Here is a 21,375-nt window from a genome sequence, read left to right on the forward strand (position 1 = left end):
CTAAAACACACTTGACAATGACATCCATTCCATATGGAAGTCAAGTTCAGTTCTGTGTACGAACATCCCACCTGTATCTCCAGCTCAGCTATCTTCTGTCTGAACTCAGCCATGGCAGCCATGCTGTCAGCCTCCCGCAAGCGCACCGCCATCACCTCCTCTTTACTCTACAAAGAGAGGGAAGAGAGTGGCAGAAGAGAAAAAAAGAAAATCACCTCTGGCACACAAAGCCCACTTATCAATGTAACCCTAGGCTGCTTCCTTTTCCCCCACCCTCTCCATCTCCTCTCTCACCATCATCTCCTCTCTCACCTGGCAGTCAGTCCACTTATTCCACTACCTTCCTCCATCCTCCCCATACCTTCTCTACTCCTCCTCTCCTCCCGCTTCCAGTCTCCATCCCTCTTTCTTTCTGGACCTTCATCCCCACTCTCCCTCCCCCGTCTTAACTTGCAGCCCACTTACTCCACACATTTCAACGCTACCATTGGCTACCTCCATCCTCCCCCTTCCCTCCACCTTTCCCCCACCTTGCAGTCGAGCTCAGCCTGTTTCCTCTTCATCTCGGTGAGCTGGGCCAGCATCCCCTTGTTCTGGCTCGCCAGCTGCTGCAGTCTCTCCTGCATGGCGGCGCTCTCCACCTCATGGCGCCCAATCAGCTTGCTGTGAATCTGGTTCTGCGGGTGAAGAGAGAGTGGGGACAGTGTCAGAAGGCTGAAAGAGTAATTTGTCACTGGGTTAGCGTCTGCTAAATTACAAGTATTTAAATGTCATGTACAGTACAAGTCAAAAGTTTGGACACCTACTCATTCAAGGGTTTTTATTTATGTTTACTATTTTCTACATTGTAGAATAATAGTGAAGACATCAAAACTATGAAATAACACATATGGAAGAATCATGTAGTAACCAAAAGTGTTAAACAAATCAAAATCTATTTTATATTTGAGATTGTTCAAAGTAGCCACCCTTTGCCTTGATGACAGCTTTGAAAACTCTTGGCATTCTCTCAACCAGCTTCATGAGGTAGTCACCTGGAATGCATTTCAATTAACAGGTGTGCCCAAGTTAAAAGTTCCTTTTTGGGGCCTCCCGGGTGGCGCAGTGGTCTAAGGCACTGCATCGCAGTACTAGCTGTGCCACCAGAGACTCTGGGTTTGAGCCCAGGCTCTGTCGCAGCCGGCAGTGACCGGGAGGTCCATGGGGCGACGCACAATTGGCCTAGCGTCGTCCGGGTTAGGGAGGGCTTGGCCGGTAGGGATATCCTTGTCTCATCGCACACTAGCGACTCCTGTGGCAGGCCGGCCGCAGTTCACGCTGACCAGGTCGCATGGTGTACATTGTTTTCTCCCGGGTGGCGCAGTGTGCCTTTAGCAGCTGGCTTCCGGGTTTAATGCGGGATGTGTTAAGAAGCAGTGTGGCTTGGCCAATCAGTCGTGTTCTGACAAGGTAGGGGTGGTACACAGAAGATAGACCAGTTTGGTAAAAGACTTATGGTAAGAACAGCTTAAATAAGCAAAGAGAAACGACATCATTACTTTAAGACATGAAGGTCAGTCAATATGGAACATTTCTAGAACTTTGAAAGTTTCTTCAGTCGAAAAACCATCAAGCGCTATGATGAAACTGGCTCTCATGAGGACCGCAAACAGGAAAGGAAGACATAGTTACCTCTGCTGCAGAGGATAAGTTCATTAGTTACAAGCCTCAGAAACTGCAACAGAGTTCAAGTAACAGACACATCTCAACATCAACTGCTCAGAGGAAACTGCGTGAAATCAGGCCTTCATGGTCAAATTGCTGCAAAGAATCCACTACTAAATGAGTAGTGGTTAAGAAGAAACACGAGCAATGGACTGGTGGAAATCTGTCCTTTGGTCTGATGAGTCCAAATTTGAGATTTTTGGTTCCAACCGCCGTGTCTTTGTGAGACGCAGAGTAGATGAACGGATGATCTCCGTATGTGTGGTTCCCACCGTGAAGCATGGAGGAGGTGGTGTGATGGTGCTTCGCTGGTGTCACTGTCTGTGATTAATTTAGAATTCAAGGCACACTTAACCAGCATGGCTACCACAGCATTCTGCAGCGATATGCCATCCTATCTGGTTTACGGTTAGTGGGACTATCATTTTTTCACCAACAGAACAATGACCCAAAACACACCTCCAGGCTGTGTAAGGGCTATTTGACCAAGAAGGAGAGTGATGAAGTGCTGCATCAGATGACCTGGCCTCCACAATCACCCGACCCCATCCAATTGAGATGGTTTGGGATGAGTTGGACCGCAGAGTGAAGGAAAAGTAGCCAACAAGTGCTCAGCATATGTGGGAACTCCTTCAAGACTGTTGTAAAATCATTCCAGGTGAAGCAGGTTGAGAGAATGCCAAGCGTGTGCAAGCTGTCATCAAGGCAAAGGGTGGCTATTTGAAAAATCTCAAATATATTTGGATTTGTTTAACACTTTTTTGGTTACTAAATTATGTGTTATTTCATAGTTTTGATGTCTTCACTATTATTCTCTAATGTAGAAAATAGTCTAAATAAATAAAAACCCTGGAATGAGTAGGTGTGTGAAGTTTTGACTGGTACTGTAGATGATATTAGTTGTCTGCCTCTGTCTAAGTGTTGTAACAATAAATAATCAACAGCCTGTAGCAAAAAGCTCATTTGAGAAATTAACAACTTGTACTTCCACAAACACAAATCACCTGTTGACATCAATGCATTATTTATGTGAAACTGAGTTACGCACACATTTGTCAAGTTAGAAAAAGGCCTAAAGGCAGGTTAATGTTTATTGGGATGAATCTCGTCCTGGAGGCAGTGCTGGGAGATTTCCACTAGATGGGCAGGCTACAAAGTCAAAATTGGCTAAATTGTAAACATTCATGGGAAAAAAAATACAGTTTTTGGTCTTAAGGTTAGGTTTAAAATCTGCTCTTAGGGCTCTGGCTGTGCCAGCTAGTGACCACTCTGCAGAGCTGCCTCCAGTATAAGAGTCATCCCAAGAAATGCCAACCTGCGGCCCAAAGTGATGAACTGTAACGAAAACGTGTGCGTGTGTCGGCCTATGGTGTTGTATAGAGCTGTGAATAATCCACCACAAAAGTCAAACATCTCACTCATCAGGGTGAGAAACATGAGTGTGGAACTGAATGTTAAAACACTGAGCGAGGTACTTTCCCATAAATCCAAAAGATGAGGCAGTATTTACATCTTCCTTACCACATGTATACTGTATTGTTCTTTCACAATGTCATATGTCACACTTGTACTTGGCATTTATCTACCATTTCCACATAGTATTTGATGTATAAGTTACCCCTTAGTCATTTAGGCCTAATGAAAGTCTCTTTTGGAAATGTGATCCAATACATTGTATTTCCCTAGGCTGGTCCCAGCACTGTCTTGCCAACTCCTATGGTCATTGTTACATGCAACAGACCTGGGATCAGACTAAGGAAATAACACACAATGGATCACTTTTATAAAGATTGCGCACAAACAGATTTGGCATCAGGCTAAAGTTCTTCCACTGACCTGGCTCTCCAGCTGTATGGCTTGGAGTTTGACCTCCCTGAGTTCAGCCTGGGCTTGGGCCTCTCTCAGACGCACCCCCATCAGCTTGTCCTGCAGCTCATTAAGGGCATTCTTCTTGGGGGATTCCTTCCAGTGACCCCCGCCACCTTTTGACATGTGGAGCTGGAGAGAGAAAGAGAGGAACGGAGAGGAAGAACAGGTTAGAGAGCCACAACCATGGTGCATCGGTTCTCTATCCATCTCTCCCTGATGTCACTCGCTCTGAGACCTTGAAGTAGTTGTTTCCCTTGGCTTTTGTGAAGCGATGGGTAACGATACTTTGAGGGCGACTCTTGATGTGTGTAGAGCGTCTCTGGTTCTAGCCCAGGTTGGTACGAGGAGAGGGACGGAAGCAACCCGGTTACACAAACACTGTTCTTCTAGACACCTCTACTATGCCCTCCCCTTCTGAAGCCTTCAGTTCCCTACTGTACAGTCTTCTGTGGTGTGTTTACTTACCTGCCAGCGCTGGTTGAGCTCGGTCACCGTGTCCTGCATCTCTCTGAAGGAGTGCAGTGTCTCCAGCTCTCGGAGCTTCACCAGCTTCAGCTCATCCTGCAGCTGGGCCACGTTGTTCTCATCAGGCAGAGAGTTGCTCCTCTGGAACATACACACACACACACACACACACACACACACACACACACACACAATGGAGATATTAAACACACAGATATAACACCACACACACACACAGACACACACACACACAGGTGTGTTCTCTTACCTTCTCTAGGTCCAGTATTTTGTCCTGCATCTCTTTGAGGGCCCCCAGTAGCTCTGCCTCCTGCAGCCGGGACTGCTCCAGCTGCATCTGCAGACCGGTCACAAACTGCTCTGTGTACTGAGACACAACACATGGACCAATTATAAACTGACACAACACATATCAACCAATCAATCAAACTGCTCTGTGTACTGAGACAACACATGGACCAATTATAAACTGAGAAAACACACTGGGACCAATCCCAAACTGACACTACACATACCAACCAATCAAACTTTTCTGTGTACTAAAGCATCAGAAGATAAAGATCCTCCACCCAGCAAAGCCAGAAGAGGACTAGAAAACCCTCAGAGCCTGGTTCCTCTCGAGGTTTCCTTTCTAGGGAGTTTTTCCTAGCCACTGTGCTTCTATATCTGGATTGCTTCCTGTTTTGAGAATTTAGGCTGGGTATGTGTACAGCACTTTGCGACTGCTGATGTAAAATGGCATTTTTAAAATACATTTGATTGATTGATGTGTCAGAGGAACGTCTGTCTAAAATGTCCGTTTTCTATTGATTTGGAAATGGGAACCACTTACAAAAGTCTATCAGTGTATCCACCAGGTAGATTCAACTCATTGGTGGACACCCAAGCAAATAAATGAGTGATGTACTAAAAGGAGATGTGGAGTACAGCTCTGTATAGCTGTGATCGTTGTGGTGGGATGGACAGAAGGGATGTGGGTTGGCAAAGGGGTCAACCAACCAAAAACATGTCCGTTTCTCACTAGATGCGTTTCAGAAGAGAAGAGACAGATGGTGAGATAGAGAGAGAACGTTGGGACAAACCAATAACTTTGTATGCGTATGCATGGCATAAAGGCCTTTCTTTCTTTGTGAATTAAAGTACCCACTCGGTTTCAATGTGAGAGAGAAGTGAGAGGTGGGGGTGTGTGAATTCTGGCTTGGTAATATACCCAGGCTAGTCATCGGAGGCACAACACATACTCTGACCACACCTGAAACTCCAATTCCATAGCAACACCACACACACCTATACCACGGATTCTCTCCATGGCCCCAATTCTAGTCGATCTAAACTTAGTTCACTGGTGTTGAAAGACTAATGGAGGAGGAGGAGGACAGTTGGTAGAGCATGGCGCTTGTAACGCCAGGGTAGTGGGTTCGATTCCCGGGACCACCCATACGTAGAATGTATGCACACATGACTGTAAGTCGCTTTGGATAAAAGCGTCTGCTAAATGGCATATAGGAGGAGAGAGTCAAGAAACAATGGTGAGACGTGCAAACTCGTGAACTCTCACACACCCTATTCATCACATGGTGAATGAGTGTCATTAGTGTGACGGCTGTGTCTGAGTATGAAGAGAAACAGCGCATTGTTACAACACTGTACATAGCCATAATATTACATTGGAAATGTCTCTATTCCTTTGAAACTTTTGAGAGTGTAATGTTTACTGTTCATTTCACTTTTGTTGATTATCCATTTCATTTGGTTTGGCAACGTAAACATATGTTTCCCCTACCAATAAATAAATAAAAACTGTGAAACTAACGTATATAGAAAGAGTTGTGTTTCTGTTACTAAATGTGTCAGGAACCACATCTTTTGTTTTTGCCGTAGTTGGCGACTTGCATTCAAAACGGATTCAAGTACTCACACGTGTTAGAAAAGACTCAAATAAATAGGGTGTGAGAGATTTTAAAAATAAATAAACATCCTGCACACATGATGCACTGCACCTAGAGGCAAAGTCACAGAGGAGCATTCGTGTTTCTGTAGCATACAACAAACACTAACACACAAGGACAGGCGACACACAGCTGCTAACACACAGTCACAATAGAATAACCGAAGACCTATTGTGCTGGACCAGCTGGACTACAGGCATTGTCTGTCTGTCTGTCTGTCTGTCTGTCTGTCTGTCTGTCTGTCTGTCTGTCTGTCTGTCTGTCTGTCTGTCTGTCTACCCATTCAACATCACACTATTGTCCACCTCACCATGGCTGTTTGTCTACATCTATGCATTAGGATGCTCATAAAACGGGCTTATACAACACCAGCCCTGGGTGAACACAATGTTATAACACTATTGATTTCAAACAGGTCAAACATGAAACTCTATACAAGGACTACCGCCTCGTAGCACTCACATCTGTAGCCATGATCTGCTTTGAAAGGCCGTCCATGGCTCACATTGACACCATCATCCCGGAAACCCTAGACCCACTCCAATTTGCATACCGCCCCAACAGATCCACAGATGATGCAATCTCTATTGCACTCCACACTGTCCTTCCCCACCTGGACAAAAGGAACACCTATGTGAGAATACTGTTCATTGACTACAGCTCAGCGTTCCACACCATAGTGCCCACAAAGCTCATCAATAAACAAAGGACCCTGGGACTAAACACCTCCATCTGCAACTAAATATTGGACTTCCTGATGCTCCGCCCCCAGGTGTTAAGAGTAGGTAACATCACATCTGCCACGCTGATCTTCAATACTGGGGCCCCTCAGGGGTATATGCTTCGTCCCCTCCTGTACACTCCCTTTTCACCCACGACTGCATGGCCAAGCATGACTCCAACATCATCATTAAGTTTTTTGACGACACAGCAGTGGTAGGCTTGATCACCGACAACAATGAGACAGCCTATAGGGAGGTGGTCTGAGAACTGGCAGTGTGATGCCAGGACAACAACCTCTCCCTCAACGTGAGCAAGACAAAGTAGATGATCGTGAACAGCAGCAAAAGAAGGCCCAAAAAATTGGCAAAGACTCCAGTCATCCAAGTCACAGACTGTTCCTTCTGCTACTGCACGGCAAGCAGTACCGGTATGCCAAGTCTAGGTCCAAAAGGCTCGTTAACAGCTTCTACCCCAAAGCCATAATACTGCTGAACAATTAACCAAAGGCCACCCGGACTATATACATTGACATCCCCCCTTTGTTTTTTACACTGCTGCTACTCGCTGTTTATTATCAATGCATAGTCATTTCACCCCTACCTGCGTGTACCTGCATGTACACCCAAAAACTACTTAAGTAGTACTTTACATCACTGATTATGATGCAGACCGATACTGTCTATCATCCAACATCCACTAACTGTGTCACTCTGGCCAGATTGAGGCCACAACTCAACACAAACTGACTTGGGGAAATTCACTTTGACATTTCACCGTTCTCACCAACAGCAGCCTTTTTTATCCTCGCCGAAGAATTTGTCAACGTCATCGATTTAGAACGTCATTATTTTTTAAATGACAAGTAACATATGCAAATAATTATGTCATTATTTTACGAGCAGAAGACTGTCAGAATGAGTCAGTTCCCCAAGCAAGAACAACAATAAAAATCCACAGGGGCAACCACAGACTATACAGCCTAGTGCTGGTAATTTTCCATACCCGTCATTGGTGGGTCAAAAACATGGTTGTCATTTGTAACTTTTAGAGCTTGTTATCCATTCCAATAGACTTGTATTTGAGAATTTTACTCATAATCTCTGAGTGAAAGCCTAAAACGGGTGCACCGTTAATCAAATCCTGACTCTAGATCCAGATCATTCCTTACCTTCTCCCGCTGTAGTTCTCCGATGGTGTCCTGGGCTTTCTCCAGGTTCTGGCTGGTCACGCTGAACTGCTGCCTCACCACCGCCAGCTCCCGCTTGATCACATAGTTCTCCTCCGCCTCCTGCGCCCGCGTCACCTGACCCTGGAATAGTGAAGACACAGGGTCAGAGACCAGAGGGGGCCGTGTCAGTTATAGGGAATATGTCTGGGGGGGGCTGTATCGACAACGTTGGTTTGAATTTAGAGGGAATTGGTGCTTAGCTTAAACACTTTCCCAATTGGAGGTTAGATATTAGGAGTTGACAGAGTAGAATATAAAATAGCACTTCTGTATCCATTCCTATTAGGTTGTAATTACCCTACAAAGACACTTCTATCCTAATAAATGACAGAGGGCATAAAACACTGCCTGTGTTTCCACATGCAGGGCTGTAGGCCTTAATATTAGAGCTCCTACCATGTACACACAGACGCACATGCGGTCAAGGGGGAGCATGGTCTGACAGACAGACGTACAGACGGACAGACAAAACATTCTCTCATGCAGAAGTCAGGCATTGATTGGTCACCGCCAATGAGACAGAGAGAGGAAGTGCAGGGGGAAGGAAGGTGTTAAGAGGAGGAGAGGTGGTTTTCCAGTACTGTACCTGTATCAGCCTGTCTGCTAGAGCAGCACTTTCCTACAACACCAGTGAAGGAGAGGAAGAAGATAAGAAAAGGATAAGGAGAGAATAGGGAGAAATAAAGACGAACACGAGGAGTGAAGGATAAGAACAGGGCAAACGAGTAACAGAAATGTGACAACAGAAAATAAACAATAGAAAGAAATCGATAATACAGAGTGAAAGAGTGGCCGTGGGTTTGTGTGAGAGAAGGAATTAAAAATGTTTTTAAAAGAACAGAAAGACAAAAAGCATTACTCAGAGAACAACAGGAGAGAAGCAAGAGGGGAAGAAAAGCCAGAGTACTTGGAAAAGGAGGAGAGGCTCAGTGGCTCCGGTCTAGAATAAGGCCCATCCTTTTAAATCATCCACTCACGCACACAAGATCAACAGACATGGTCTCTGTCCTTATGTACATTCACGACTTAAGTCACCTCACTTATTCTGTAAATGTGACAGGATATAAGTCTTGGTTGGCATGGCTATATTTTAGCTTCATGTTTCTGGCTGTGTTTTATTGTACAGCATAAACCTTATTCACATAAGCGCTAAAGTGAGTGTCTGACTCGAAGCCAAGTTTCCGTCTCTTACCTTCTCCAATGTCTCAATCCTCTGCTTCAGAAGCCTGTTCTCTGTGCGTAACCTCTGTGGATGTGTAGACGGGTAGAGAGACAGTTAGAAAAAGGTATTAGTCATTATACAAGGCTTATAAATTGGGGGCTTTGTAAGTAAGACAGAAAAAAATATATATTCTGTCGGTCTATTAATAGATTAGCTCAAAGAAGAAGTGAGACGGGCACACGCACACACCTTGATCTCTATCTGCTCCTCCATCTCTTTGTTCTTGATTGTGGTGTACTCTTTCTCCAACCTGGCAAATAAACACATTTTAGTAGAGTTAGGTTCATACAATGTGTTTCTATTTCACATTTATGCATTTGACGGTGTGCAAATCAAACTGAAACTAATCATCTTAAACTGAAAACATGCTTTGTATAGTAACAACACCACAAGCCAGGACACATTGGCCCATATTAACTGTAGTCTACAACCCAAAGCCAGTATTGTTATTCTAATTAACAGTGATCAGAAGCAGAGCCTACTTCTTCATCCTCTTGGGGTTGTATTTGACCTGGTAGGCCCTCAGGATCAGCTTGTCTGGGCAGCTGTCAAACTGGTGGGGGATCAACTTCTGGAAGTGCTGTGAGAGAAGGAAGAGACATGCTTAGAGCTTCATAGAAGACACTCTGAACGACAATATGTCCTGTTAAGACACTCTGAACGACAATATGTCCTGTTAAGACACTCTGAACGACAATATGTCCTGTTAAGACACTCTGAACAAGAATATGTCCTGTTAAGACACTCTGAACAAGAATATGTCCTGTTAAGACACTCTGAACGACAATATGTCCTGTTAAGACACTCTGAACAAGAATATGTCCTGTTAAGACACTCTGAACAAGAATATGTCCTGTTAAGACACTCTGAACAAGAATATGTCCTGTTAAGACACTCTGAACAAGAATATGTCCTGTTAAGACACTCTGAACAAGAATATGTCCTGTTAAGACACTCTGAACAAGAATATGTCCTGTTAAGACACTCTGAACAAGAATATGTCCTGTTAAGACACTCTGAACAAGAATATGTCCTGTTAAGACACTCTGAACAAGAATATGTCCTGTTAAGACACTCTGAACAAGAATATGTCCTGTTAAGACACTGAACAAGAATATGTCCTGTTAAGACACTGAACAAGAATATGTCCTGTTAAGACACTGAACAAGAATATGTCCTGTTAAGACACTGAACAAGAATATGTCCTGTTAAGACACTGAACAAGAATATGTCCTGTTAAGACACTGAACAAGAATATGTCCTGTTAAGACACTGAACAAGAATATGTCAAGACAAATGCCCATATGCTTATACAATGGTTCATTTCACTCTTTTATTTTTCTTGCCTTCAGCAGGTCTTGTGTCTATCTACAGTGATAATTCATGATGTATACTATAGTGCAGGGGTCCCCAATTACATTTAGCTGTGGGCTGAAATTTCCTTGAGCGGATGGGTGGGGGGCCAGAATCATAGTTATGAATAATTTGTACACAGCAAATTGGCCCGCAAGAACAGATATAGTATTTGACAAAACAATTAGAATTTCAAACCTTGATTACATTGTGATACGATCACATGCCTCCATTTATCCGAGGGACTACACTTGGGAACAGATTTCCTCAATTAAAATCACCTTGAGCTCATTTTCTGGTAATCTTACAGTCTTTTACATCCAAGAAAGATGTTTTATTTATTTAAATAAAATCTCAGCAAACTTGGCAAATAAAATCACAAATTAGGTCCCTTAAAGCTGATTACTTAATGGTGAAACAGCTTATTGGGGAACCCTGCTGTAGTGCCTTTCATGGGATAAATCCCAATTGGCACCCTATTCCAAATATTGTCCACTACTTTTGACCAGAGCCCTATGGGGGGCAAGTGGTTGTTACCTGAGACATGCCCTCCATATCCAGCTGGATGAGGTCAGTCTGGTTGTACTGCAGAATGGCCATGCCCACACGAAATATAATCTCCAGACCCTGTAGACAGGGAATCAAAGTTCAATTCAACACACTCATAGTGCTCGATCACAAGACTCTCTTGTAGAAGTTATTTTATGTTCATGAGAACAACCTGTCAATAAAGGTTACATTTCAAATCAAACATAATGTATATGGGATCCACTATGTTGATTTTTTCAAGTATATGTTCACCCAAACACAAGACACCAGTGGTGAGTCTCTTACCTCGTACATGAAGATATCGAAGATGCGTGTGGCGACGGGCATGGGGAGGAAGGTGAGGAAGAGAGTCAGGAACCAGGAGGAGGCGTACATGGAGGTGTGGAAACTTTGAGAACGGAAGTGGACGTTCAGCTCCGGGAGCTGCTCCTGTTGGGGTAAGGAAAGAGAGGGGAAAGAGGGTGGATGAGAGGGGAAGAGGAAGGGAATGAGGGTGAGAAAGAGGGTGGATGAGAGGGGAAGAGGAAGGGAATGAGGGTGAGAAAGAGGGTGGATGAGAGGGGAAGAGGAAGGGAATGAGGGTGGATGAGAGGGTGGACGAGAGGGGAAGAAGAAGGGAAAGAGGGTGGATGAGAGGGAAAGAGACGAGAGGAGTTAATCAAGCAATAAGGCAAGAGGGGGTGTGGTATATGGCCAATATACCACGGCTAAGGGCTGTCCTTATGCACGATGCAAAGCGGTGTGCCTGGACACTGTCCTTAGCTGTGGTATATTGGCCATATATCACAAACCCGAGGTGCCTTATTGCTATTATAAACTGGTTACCAATGTAATTAGAGCAGTAAAATTGTTATCATACCTGTGGTATTTGGTCTGATATACCATGGCTGTCAGCCAATCAGCAGTCAGGTCTCGAACCACCCAGTTTATAATAGGGGTTTTAGTTGAGCTACAAACCCATAATGGTTTCAAAGTGGTACTATTAAAAATGTAAGGACGAACCTAGCTCAAGTCTTTGCTATATGAATCTATTTGCTGCCCCATAGTGGACAACATTATAATTTTAATATCTGTGCTTATTCCCCAACTACAGTACACTGTATACATACTTACTTAAAACCAGACATTTTTTAGGTAAAAAAATATTATAATAATTTCAATCCCAGACGCCTGCAAGGCCCTTAAGGTTTTAGTTAATTTGACAATAGATGCATCCTAAATGGCACTGTATTCCCTACATAGTGCACTACTTTTGACCTATTGGCCCTGTTCAAAAGTAGTGCACTTTATAGGGTCTAAGTTGCCATTTGGGACACATACAACCTTCTACATTGGCCAGCGTGACATATGGAGATGGATAAAGTTTATTTACCTGCAGCAGGTATTCAAACTGGTAGATACAGAGGCCTAGTTCAGCCATGGTTGGTTTGAAAAGCTCCCTCAGACGGTACTCCTGCATCAGACGCACAAACACACAGAACGCCTCCTCCTCTGGCATCTAGAGGGCCACAGGAGAGACCGGGTCAGGCTGTGTGACTGTGTGTGCATTCACACTAATCAGGAGCTCAGAGGTCATTTATTCATACTGTATAAGCAACGAAAAAGGGTAGAATCAGGACAATTCCGTTTTTAGCACAACGTAGCGCGATAGCGAGAGAGGAGAATGTCTAGACTAGAGGGCTGCTGAAGAGACGTTACCTGCATGAGCAGCAAGCCCACGATGAAGGCACTGCCCTGGCAGTAGCCCACCTCCCGGTCCACCAGAGAATACGCCTGCACACACAGACATCAATCAACATAAACAAACCTACACTCATTGGGGAGGTTTCCCCGGACACAGATTACGTTTAGAGATTCTACATTTGTTAAGCTTTTTAGTCCAGGACTAGGCTTAATCAGCGTCTGGGAAACCGGCCCATACAGTTTAAATACACATTTAACTCAAATCAATCACATTTACTTATAAAGCCCTAAAACCAGAAACCCAGCCTAAAACCCCAAACAGCAAGCAATGCAGATGTCACTGCTTTAACTGTTCATCCAACTTCAAATCTCACTAGTACACAAATGACTAATCATACCAAATCCATCCTGTTTGTCCATGTAAACCTAAGAGACAACATTCTAATAATGCAGAAAAAAAGTCATGTTCAAGATCAAAGGTCAAAATATCCTCACCTTCATGACGTTGAAGAGCACCTCCTGACCCAGGCTGTCCTGGCCCTTGAAGAACTCATGCTCGGGGTAGGTGCGGGCGATGTCCCGGCGGATGAGCTTTTCGCAGGGCGAGGACATCTTGAGCAGCTCAGAGTACTGGTTCTTCACTGGCATGTCTGTGGCGTTACCAAGCAGCTGCCACACGATGGCCCGGAAGTGGTGTGGGATGCCCTTACGGATCAGCTCCTGAAGGTGAAAAGAAAGGTTTATTTTACAAATCTAATTCTCAGCTTAGTGTAGAACTCTACATCCTAGCCTATAATGAATATCTATGTCATCTCATATCTTATCTTCACTGATCATATCCCTCCATCTGTGCTCTCTCCTCATTTGTCCTCACTCCCATTTTCTCCTCTGTAATCTCTTCTGCTGTTCTGTTCCCCTCTCCCTGGCTCTGTCTGCTCTCTTATTTTCATTTTATTTAACCCTTATTTTACCAGGTAAGTTGACTGAAAACACATTCTCATTTACAGCAACGACCTGGGGAATAGTTACAGGGGAGAGGAGGGGGGTGAATGAGCCAATTGTAAGCTGGGGATGATTAGGTGACTGATGGTATGAGGGCCAGATTGGGAATTTGGCCAAGACACCGGGGTTAACACCCATACTCTTATGATAAGTGCCATAGGATCTTTAGTGACCACAGAGTCAGGACACCCATTTAATGTCCCATCCGAAAGACAGCACCCTACACAGGGCAATGTCCCTAATCACTGCCCTGGGGAATTGGGATATTTTTTTTAGACCAGAGGGAAGGGTGCCTCCTACTGGCCCTCCAACACCACTTTTCACCCTCTCCATCTTCTCCCCTTTGCTCGTCTCTCGATCACTCATCCATCCTCCCCCCTCACCTTGAGCAGCTTGTCCTTCTTGCGTCTCCATTCGTCCCACTCGTTGACGATGCGTCCCCACAGGATCCAGGTGTCCTCCTCCAGGTGGGACAGGTTGGACGAGGCAGAGGAGCTGGACACCAGGGACGAGCCGCTGTTCCGCCGCGAGCCGCTCATCGAACGCATCGACTTGGAGTCTGCCTCCAGAAGTCTGGGGAGGAGGAGGGGGTATCAAGGGGTTAGAGGTCGTCAGACAAGGGTCATATGAGTGAATCAAGAGCCACTTATGCTTTCATTACACTAGTCTTGTTTCTATTACTTGTTTTGATCTTTTTATTGTTAATCCATGATGTTAAGCTTTTCAGGCGTAATGTTATATTCTCTTTTGCATTAAATTAGACTGTTAATTTGAAACGTTTTTGATTATTACCCCACGTGTGGGATAATGTCATCTAAAACACTGGAGGGCACAAACAACCAGCAGTACCTTTAATACTACTGCGTCAAGACACTGAGCACCTCTCTGATAGTGAAACACTGGGCCTATTGTTGAGATACTTATCAGTGCCAAGGCCATAGCAGCTACTCTGATAGTAGAGACACATTGAGGTTGCATCCAAAATGGCAGCTTTTTCCCCTATATAGTGCACTGCTTTTGACCAGAGCTCATCTGGACCCTGGTCAAAAGTAGTGCACTACATAGGGAATAGGGTGCCATTTGGAACGCATGCTGAGTGCTGAACACTTTGGTTATAATACCGTGCCAGTAACAGCAAATGTCCAGCTCACAGAGGCAAAAGAGGAAGGTTCAACAGTGCATGTTCCAGCTCTGGCATCAAAGCGTCTCTCAGCTAGCCTAGCCGGCCCGCTAGGCCTTGGCCAGAAGCTCCTCCAGCCCAATGACACATCTGCTCAGTGCATCTGCTCTGAAGCTACCCACAGCGGGGAGAGGCTAACCTCTGCTACCCCATACTGACCTGGAAGCCTCATAGCAATGTGCTGTAACACAGTTGAATCGCTGGAATGTACCTGTTTGTTTATGAGTGGTCTAAGACACTGCATCTCAGTGCAAGAGTTGTCACTGCAGTACCTGGTTCGAATCCTGGGTGCATCACATCCGGCCGTGATTGGGAGTTCCATAGGGCGGTGCACAATTGGCCCAGCAACGTCCGAGTTTGGTCGGGGTAGGCCGTCATTGTAAATAAGAATTTGTTCTTAACTGACTTGCCTAGTTAAATAAAGGTTACATTTTTTTTTTTTAATGAGTGGCTCATCATTTACCTGGCAAAATATCAGCAAATGCCATTCTCACAACAGCGCAGTGATCTTGAACGCAGCCATGCGAGACCAGTCACCACCTAACAGTAGGTTTCCATTGAACAAGGTTTACTCGACAAAAGCAATGTTGCAAAAAAAGTATCTTTGTGACATGTGTCATGGAAACGGCAGATGTAGGAGAAATGTTCTAAAGATCGACAACATTTTTATACATTCAATAGGGGTGGATAAGGGTTTAAAGTGTGTGTGTGTCAGTCACCAGATCTCAACCCAACAGAACACTTTTATGGGAGATCCTGGAGCAGTGCCTGAGACAGCCTTTTCCACCACCGTCAGCAAAACAATAAATTATGGAATTTCTCGCGGAAGAATGGTGTCGCATCCCTCCAACAGAGTTCCAGACACTTGTAGAATCTATGCCAAGGTGGATGGAAGCTGTTCTGACCACTCGTGGTGGCCCAACGCCTTATTAAAGACAACTTATGTTGGGGTTTCCTTTATTTTGGCAGTTACCTGTAGCTACTGTGCAACACATGTGAACCCCAGTTCCCATCTCTTTCTCACCTGTTCTGCTCCTCAAGCTTGGCCAGCAGCTCTAGCTCGTCGGGGCTCAGGCTCTCCGAGTCAGCGGGGGAGGCAGCGGGGGCTGAGAGCATGGCATCTTGGCAAGATGAGTCCGGGCTGAGCAGGGGGCTGCCCATGGAATGGTCCATGCCAGGGGGAGAGGAGGGGGGACACTCCAGCTGGTTGGGTCCCCCTGTGGAGCCCTCTCTCTCGGGGCTGCCGCTGGGGGTGGGCATGGTTGTGGTGGTAGGCACAGTGCAACGCACTGTTGGACAGGGGAGGCTGTGGCTGGGTCTCCTTACACGTCTCCCCGGCTGTAGGGTCACCTGGTAGGGCGGTGCCGGAGCCAATCAGATCAGGGTTCCTCAAACCTGTTGTGAATTTAGAGGACATTTGAATTACGAGGATATATTCACAAGGACATACAATGAACAAAAATATGAATGCAACATGTAAAGTGTTGGTCCCATGTTTCATGAGCTGAAATAAAAGATCCCAGAAATGTTCCATATGCACAGAAAGCTTATTTCTCTCAAATTTCATGAACAAATTTGATTACATCCCTGTTAGTGAACATTTCTCCTTTACCAAGATAATCCATTCACCTGACAAGTGTGGCATATCAAGAAGCTGATAAACAGCATAATCATTACACAGGTGCACCTTGTGCTGGGGTCAATAAAAGGACACTTTAAAATGTGCAGTTTTGTCACACAACACAATGCCACAAGTTCTGAAGGAGCGTGCAATTGGCATGCTGACTGCAGGAATGTCCACCAGCGCTGTTGCCAGAGAATTGAATGCCCATTTTTCTACCGTAAGCCACCTCCAACGTGGTTTTAGGGAATTTGGCAGTACGTCCAACTGGCCTCAACCGCTGACCATGTGTATGTCGTTGTGTGGGCGAGCGGTTTGAGTGCACCATGGTAGCGGTGGGGTTATGGTATGGGCAGGCATAAGCTACAGACAATGAACACAATTGCATCTGATCAATGTCAATTTGAATGCACAGAGGTACCGTGACAAGATCCTGAGACCCATTGTCGTGCCATTAATCAGCCGCCATCACCTCATGTTTCAGCATGATAATGCACAGCCCCATGCCGCAAGGATCTGTACCCAATTCCTCAATCTCTCAGGTCTTCCCTGGCCTGCATACTCACCGATCAATGTATACTACAGCGTGTTCCACAGGAAACAATCAACAGCCTGGTCAACTATCAGAAGGAAATGTGTCGCGCTGCATGAAGCAAATGGTGGTCACACCAGAAACTGACTGGTTTTCTGATCCATGCCCCTACCTTCTTTTGTACAATAGACACAGATCTGCATTCCCATTCATGTAAAATCCATAGACTAGGGCCTAATGAATTCATTTCAAATTGACTGATTTCCTTATCTGAACTGTAACTCAGTGAAATCTTTGAATGCATGCTGCGTTTACATTTTTGTTCAGCATGCATGCATACATAGCATTCGGAAAGTATTCAGACCCTTGACTTTTTCCAAATGTTGTTATTTTACAGCCTTGTTCCAAAATGGATTAAATAAAATAAAAATCTAAATCTACACACAATACCCCATAATGACAAAGCGAAGAGGTATGTAGACATTTTTGCTAATTTATTAAAAATATAAAATACCTTATTACCATACAAAAGTTAGTACACACCTACTCATTCAAGGGTTTTTCTTTATTTTCTGTAATTTCTCTTTGCTTATTTGAGCTGTTCTTGCCATTATATGGACTTGGTCTTTTACCAAATAGGGCTATCAAGTGTATACCCACCCTACCTTGTCACAACACAACTGATTGGCTCAAACACATTAAGGAAAGAAATTCCACAAATTAACAAGGCACACCTGTTAATTGAAATGCATTTATTCCTGATGACTACCTCATGAAGCTGGTTGAGAGAATGCCAAGAGTATGCAAAGCTGTCATCAAGGCAAAGGGTGGCTACTTTGATTTGAACAATCTCAAATATATTTTGATTTGCTTAACACTTTTTTGGTTACTACATGATTCCATATGTGTTATTTCATAGTTATGATGTCTTAACTATTATTCTACAATGTAGAAATTAGTAAAAATATAGAAAAACCCTGCAATGAATAGGTGTCCAAACTTCTCCTGTAAGTATTGACTCTTTGCGAGGAGACTCAAATTGAGCTCAGGTGCATCCTGTTTCCATTAACCATCCTTGAGATGTTTCTACAACCTGGTGTCCACCTGTTGTATATTCAATTGATTGGACATGATTTGGAAAGGCACACACCTGTCTATATAAGGTCCGATAGAGCTCCGAGACAGGATTGTGTTGAGGCACAGATCTGGGGAAGGGCACCAAAACATTTTTGCAGCATTGAAGGTCCCCAAGAGTGGTCTCCATCATTCTAAAAGGAAGAAGTTTGTAAACATCAAGACTCTTCCTAGAGCTGGCCGCCCGGCAAAACTGAGCAATCGGGGGAGAATGCCTTGGTCAGGGAGTTGACCAAGAACCCAATGGTCACTCTGACAGAGCTCCAGTTCCTCTGTGGAGATGGGAGAACCTTCCAGGAGGACAACAATCTCTATTGCACTCCACCAATCAGGCCCTTATGGTAGAGTAAAAAGATGTGAATTTTACTGAGGAGTTGCTTCCATGACAGCCCGCTTGGACTTTTCCAAAAGACACCTAAAGGATGAGAAACAAGATTCTCTGGCCTGAATGCTAAGATCCACATCTGGAGGAAACCTGGCACCATCCCTACGGTGAAGCATGGTGGTGGCAGCATCATGCTGTAGGTGTGTTTTTCAGTGGCAGGGACTGGGAGCCTAGTCAGGACCGAGGGAAAGATGAACGGAGCAAAGTACAGAGAATTCCATGACGAAAACCTGCTCCAGAGTGCTCCAGACCTCAGACTGGGATGAAGGTTCACCTTCCAACAGGGCAATGACCCGAAGCACACAGCCAAAACAACGCAAGAGTGGCTTCGGGACAAGTCTCTGAAGATCCTTGATTGGCCCAGCCAGAGCCCGGACTTGAACCCGATTGAAGATCTCTGGAGAGACCTGAAAATAGCTGTGCAGCGACGCTCCCAAGTTGGATGGAAAGTTGAGTTCCTCGGCGTACACATCACAGACAAACTGAAATGGTCCACCCATACAGACAGTGCAGTGAAAAAGGCGCAACAGCGTCTCTTCAACCTCAGGAGGCTGAAGATATTTGACTTGTCAAATAAAACCCTCAAACTTCTACAGATGCACAATTGAGAACGTCCTGCCCGGCTATATCGCCGCCTGGAACAGAAACTGCACCACCCACAACCGCAGGGCTCTAATAATGATGTTTACATACAGTTTAAGTCAGAAGTTTACATACACCTTAGGCAAATACATTTCACCATTCCTGACATTTTTTTATAGTAAAAATTCCCTGTCTTAGGTCAGTTAGGATTACCACTTTATTTTAAGAATGTGAAATGTCACAATAATAGTAGAGAGAATGATTTATTCCAGATTTTGTTTCATTCGTCACATTCCCAGTGATGTCAGAAGTTAACATACACTCAATTAGTATTTGGTAGCATTGCCTTTAAATAGTTTAACTTGGGTCAAAAGTTTTGGGTAGCCTTCCACAAGCTTCCCACAATAAGTTGGGTGCATTTTGGCCCATTCCTCCTGACAGAGCTGTTGTAACTAAGTCATGTTTATAGGCCTCCTTGCTTGCATACGCTTTTTCAGTTCTGACCACAAACTTTCAATAGGATTGAGGTTAGGGCTTTGTGATGGCCACTCCAATACCTTGACTTTGTTGTCCTTAAGCCATTTTGCCACAACTTTGGAAGTATGCTTGCGGTCATTGCCCATTTGGAAGACCCATTTGTGACCAAGCTTTAACTTCCTGATTGATGTGTTGAGATGTTGCTTCAATATATCCACATAATTTTCCTTCCTCATGATGCCATCTATTTTGTGAAGTACACCAGCAAAGCACCCCCACAACATGATACTGCCACCCCCGTGCTTCACGGTTGGGATAGTGTTCTTCAGCTTGCAAGCCTCCCCCTTTTTCCTCCAAACATAACGATGGTCATTATGGCCAAACAGTTCTATTTTTGTTTCATCAGAACAGAGGACATTTCTCCAAAAAGTATGATCTTTGTCCCCATGTGCAGTTGCAAACCGTAGTCTGGCTTTTTTTATGGAGGTTTTGGAGCCGTGGCTTCTTCCTTGCTGAGCGGCCTTTCAGGTTATGTCGATATAGGACTCATTTTACTGTGGATATAGATACTTTTGTACCTGTTTCCTCCAGCATCTTCACAAAGTCCTTTGCTGTTGTTCTGGGATTGATTTGCACTTTTCACCCCAACGTACGTTCATCTCTAGGAGACAGAACGCGTCTCCTTCCTGAGCGGTAAGATGGCTGCGTGGTCCCATGGCGTTTATACTTGCATACTATTGTTTGTAAAGATGAGCGTGGTACCTTCAGGTGTTTGGAAATTGCTCCCAAGAATGAACCAGACTTGTGGTCTAAAATAATATTCTGAGGTCTTGGCCGATTTCTTTAGATTTTTTATGATGTCAAGCAAAGAGACACTGAGTTTGAAGGTAGGCCTTGAAATACATCCACAGGTACACCTCCATATGACTCAAATTATGTCAATTTGCCGATCAGAAACTTCTAAAGCTATGACATTATCTGAAATGTTCCAAGCTGTTTAAAAGGCACAGTCAACTTAGTGTATGTAAACTTCTGACCCACTGGAATTGTGATACAGTGAATTATAAGTGAAATAATCTATCTGTAAACAATGGTTGAAAAAATTACTTGTGTCATGCACAAAGTAGATGTCCTAACCGACTTGCCAAAACTATAGTTTGTGAACAAGAAATTTGTGGAGTGGTTGAAAATGAGTTTTAATGACTCCAACCTAAGTGTATGTACACTTCCGACTTCAACTGTATCTTGCACTACTCATCCCAGATGTATATACTGTATTTTATACCATCTATTGCATTTCGTCTATGCCGGTCGGTCATGGCCCATCCATATATTTATATGTACATATTCTTATTACCTCCCTTTGCTTAGATGTGTGTATTAGGTAGTTGTGGAATTTTTAGATTACTTGTTAGAGATTGCTGCACTGTCGGAACGAGCACAAGCATTTCGCTACACTCGCAATAACATCTGCTAACCATGTGCATGTGACCAATCAAATTTGATTTGATTTGAAAACACTGGACAGAGCTTGAGAGGATCTGCAGAGAAGAATGGGAGAAACTCCCCAAATATAGGCATGACAAGCTTGTAGATTCATACCCAAGAAGAATCCAGGTTGTAATCGCTGCCGAAGGTACTTCAACAAAGTACTGAGTAAAGGGTCTGAATAATTATGTAAATGTTATATCACACACAC

At 44.3% G+C, this 21,375-nt stretch overlaps 1 protein-coding gene across 2 annotated transcripts in view; it reads right to left on the reverse strand.

Annotated features, from left to right (window-relative positions):
* Positions 1–21,375, reverse strand: part of LOC118374401 (EVI5-like protein) — a 39,431-nt gene that overhangs the window by 6,753 nt on the left and 11,303 nt on the right. The window contains exons 2-18 of one of the 2 annotated variants that reach the window (XM_035760813.2): positions 15,970–16,340; positions 14,149–14,338; positions 13,259–13,483; positions 12,779–12,853; positions 12,453–12,578; positions 11,366–11,509; positions 11,069–11,158; positions 9,661–9,758; positions 9,368–9,428; positions 9,149–9,202; positions 8,543–8,575; positions 7,897–8,037; positions 4,307–4,423; positions 4,039–4,179; positions 3,541–3,702; positions 531–677; positions 72–167 (exon numbers count right to left, since the gene is read on the reverse strand). In XM_035760813.2, coding sequence (XP_035616706.1) covers positions 72–167; positions 531–677; positions 3,541–3,702; positions 4,039–4,179; positions 4,307–4,423; positions 7,897–8,037; positions 8,543–8,575; positions 9,149–9,202; positions 9,368–9,428; positions 9,661–9,758; positions 11,069–11,158; positions 11,366–11,509; positions 12,453–12,578; positions 12,779–12,853; positions 13,259–13,483; positions 14,149–14,338; positions 15,970–16,205 — 2,136 coding nt within the window. In that variant the 5' untranslated portion in view covers positions 16,206–16,340. The remainder of the gene's footprint in view (positions 1–71; positions 168–530; positions 678–3,540; positions 3,703–4,038; positions 4,180–4,306; positions 4,424–7,896; positions 8,038–8,542; positions 8,576–9,148; positions 9,203–9,367; positions 9,429–9,660; positions 9,759–11,068; positions 11,159–11,365; positions 11,510–12,452; positions 12,579–12,778; positions 12,854–13,258; positions 13,484–14,148; positions 14,339–15,969; positions 16,341–21,375) is intronic. The other variant, XM_035760814.2, reaches the window with a different exon arrangement.

The sequence above is a fragment of the Oncorhynchus keta genome, chromosome 10, assembly GCF_023373465.1.
Source record: "Oncorhynchus keta strain PuntledgeMale-10-30-2019 chromosome 10, Oket_V2, whole genome shotgun sequence".
In the NCBI taxonomy this organism is placed as follows: Eukaryota; Metazoa; Chordata; class Actinopteri; order Salmoniformes; family Salmonidae; genus Oncorhynchus; species Oncorhynchus keta.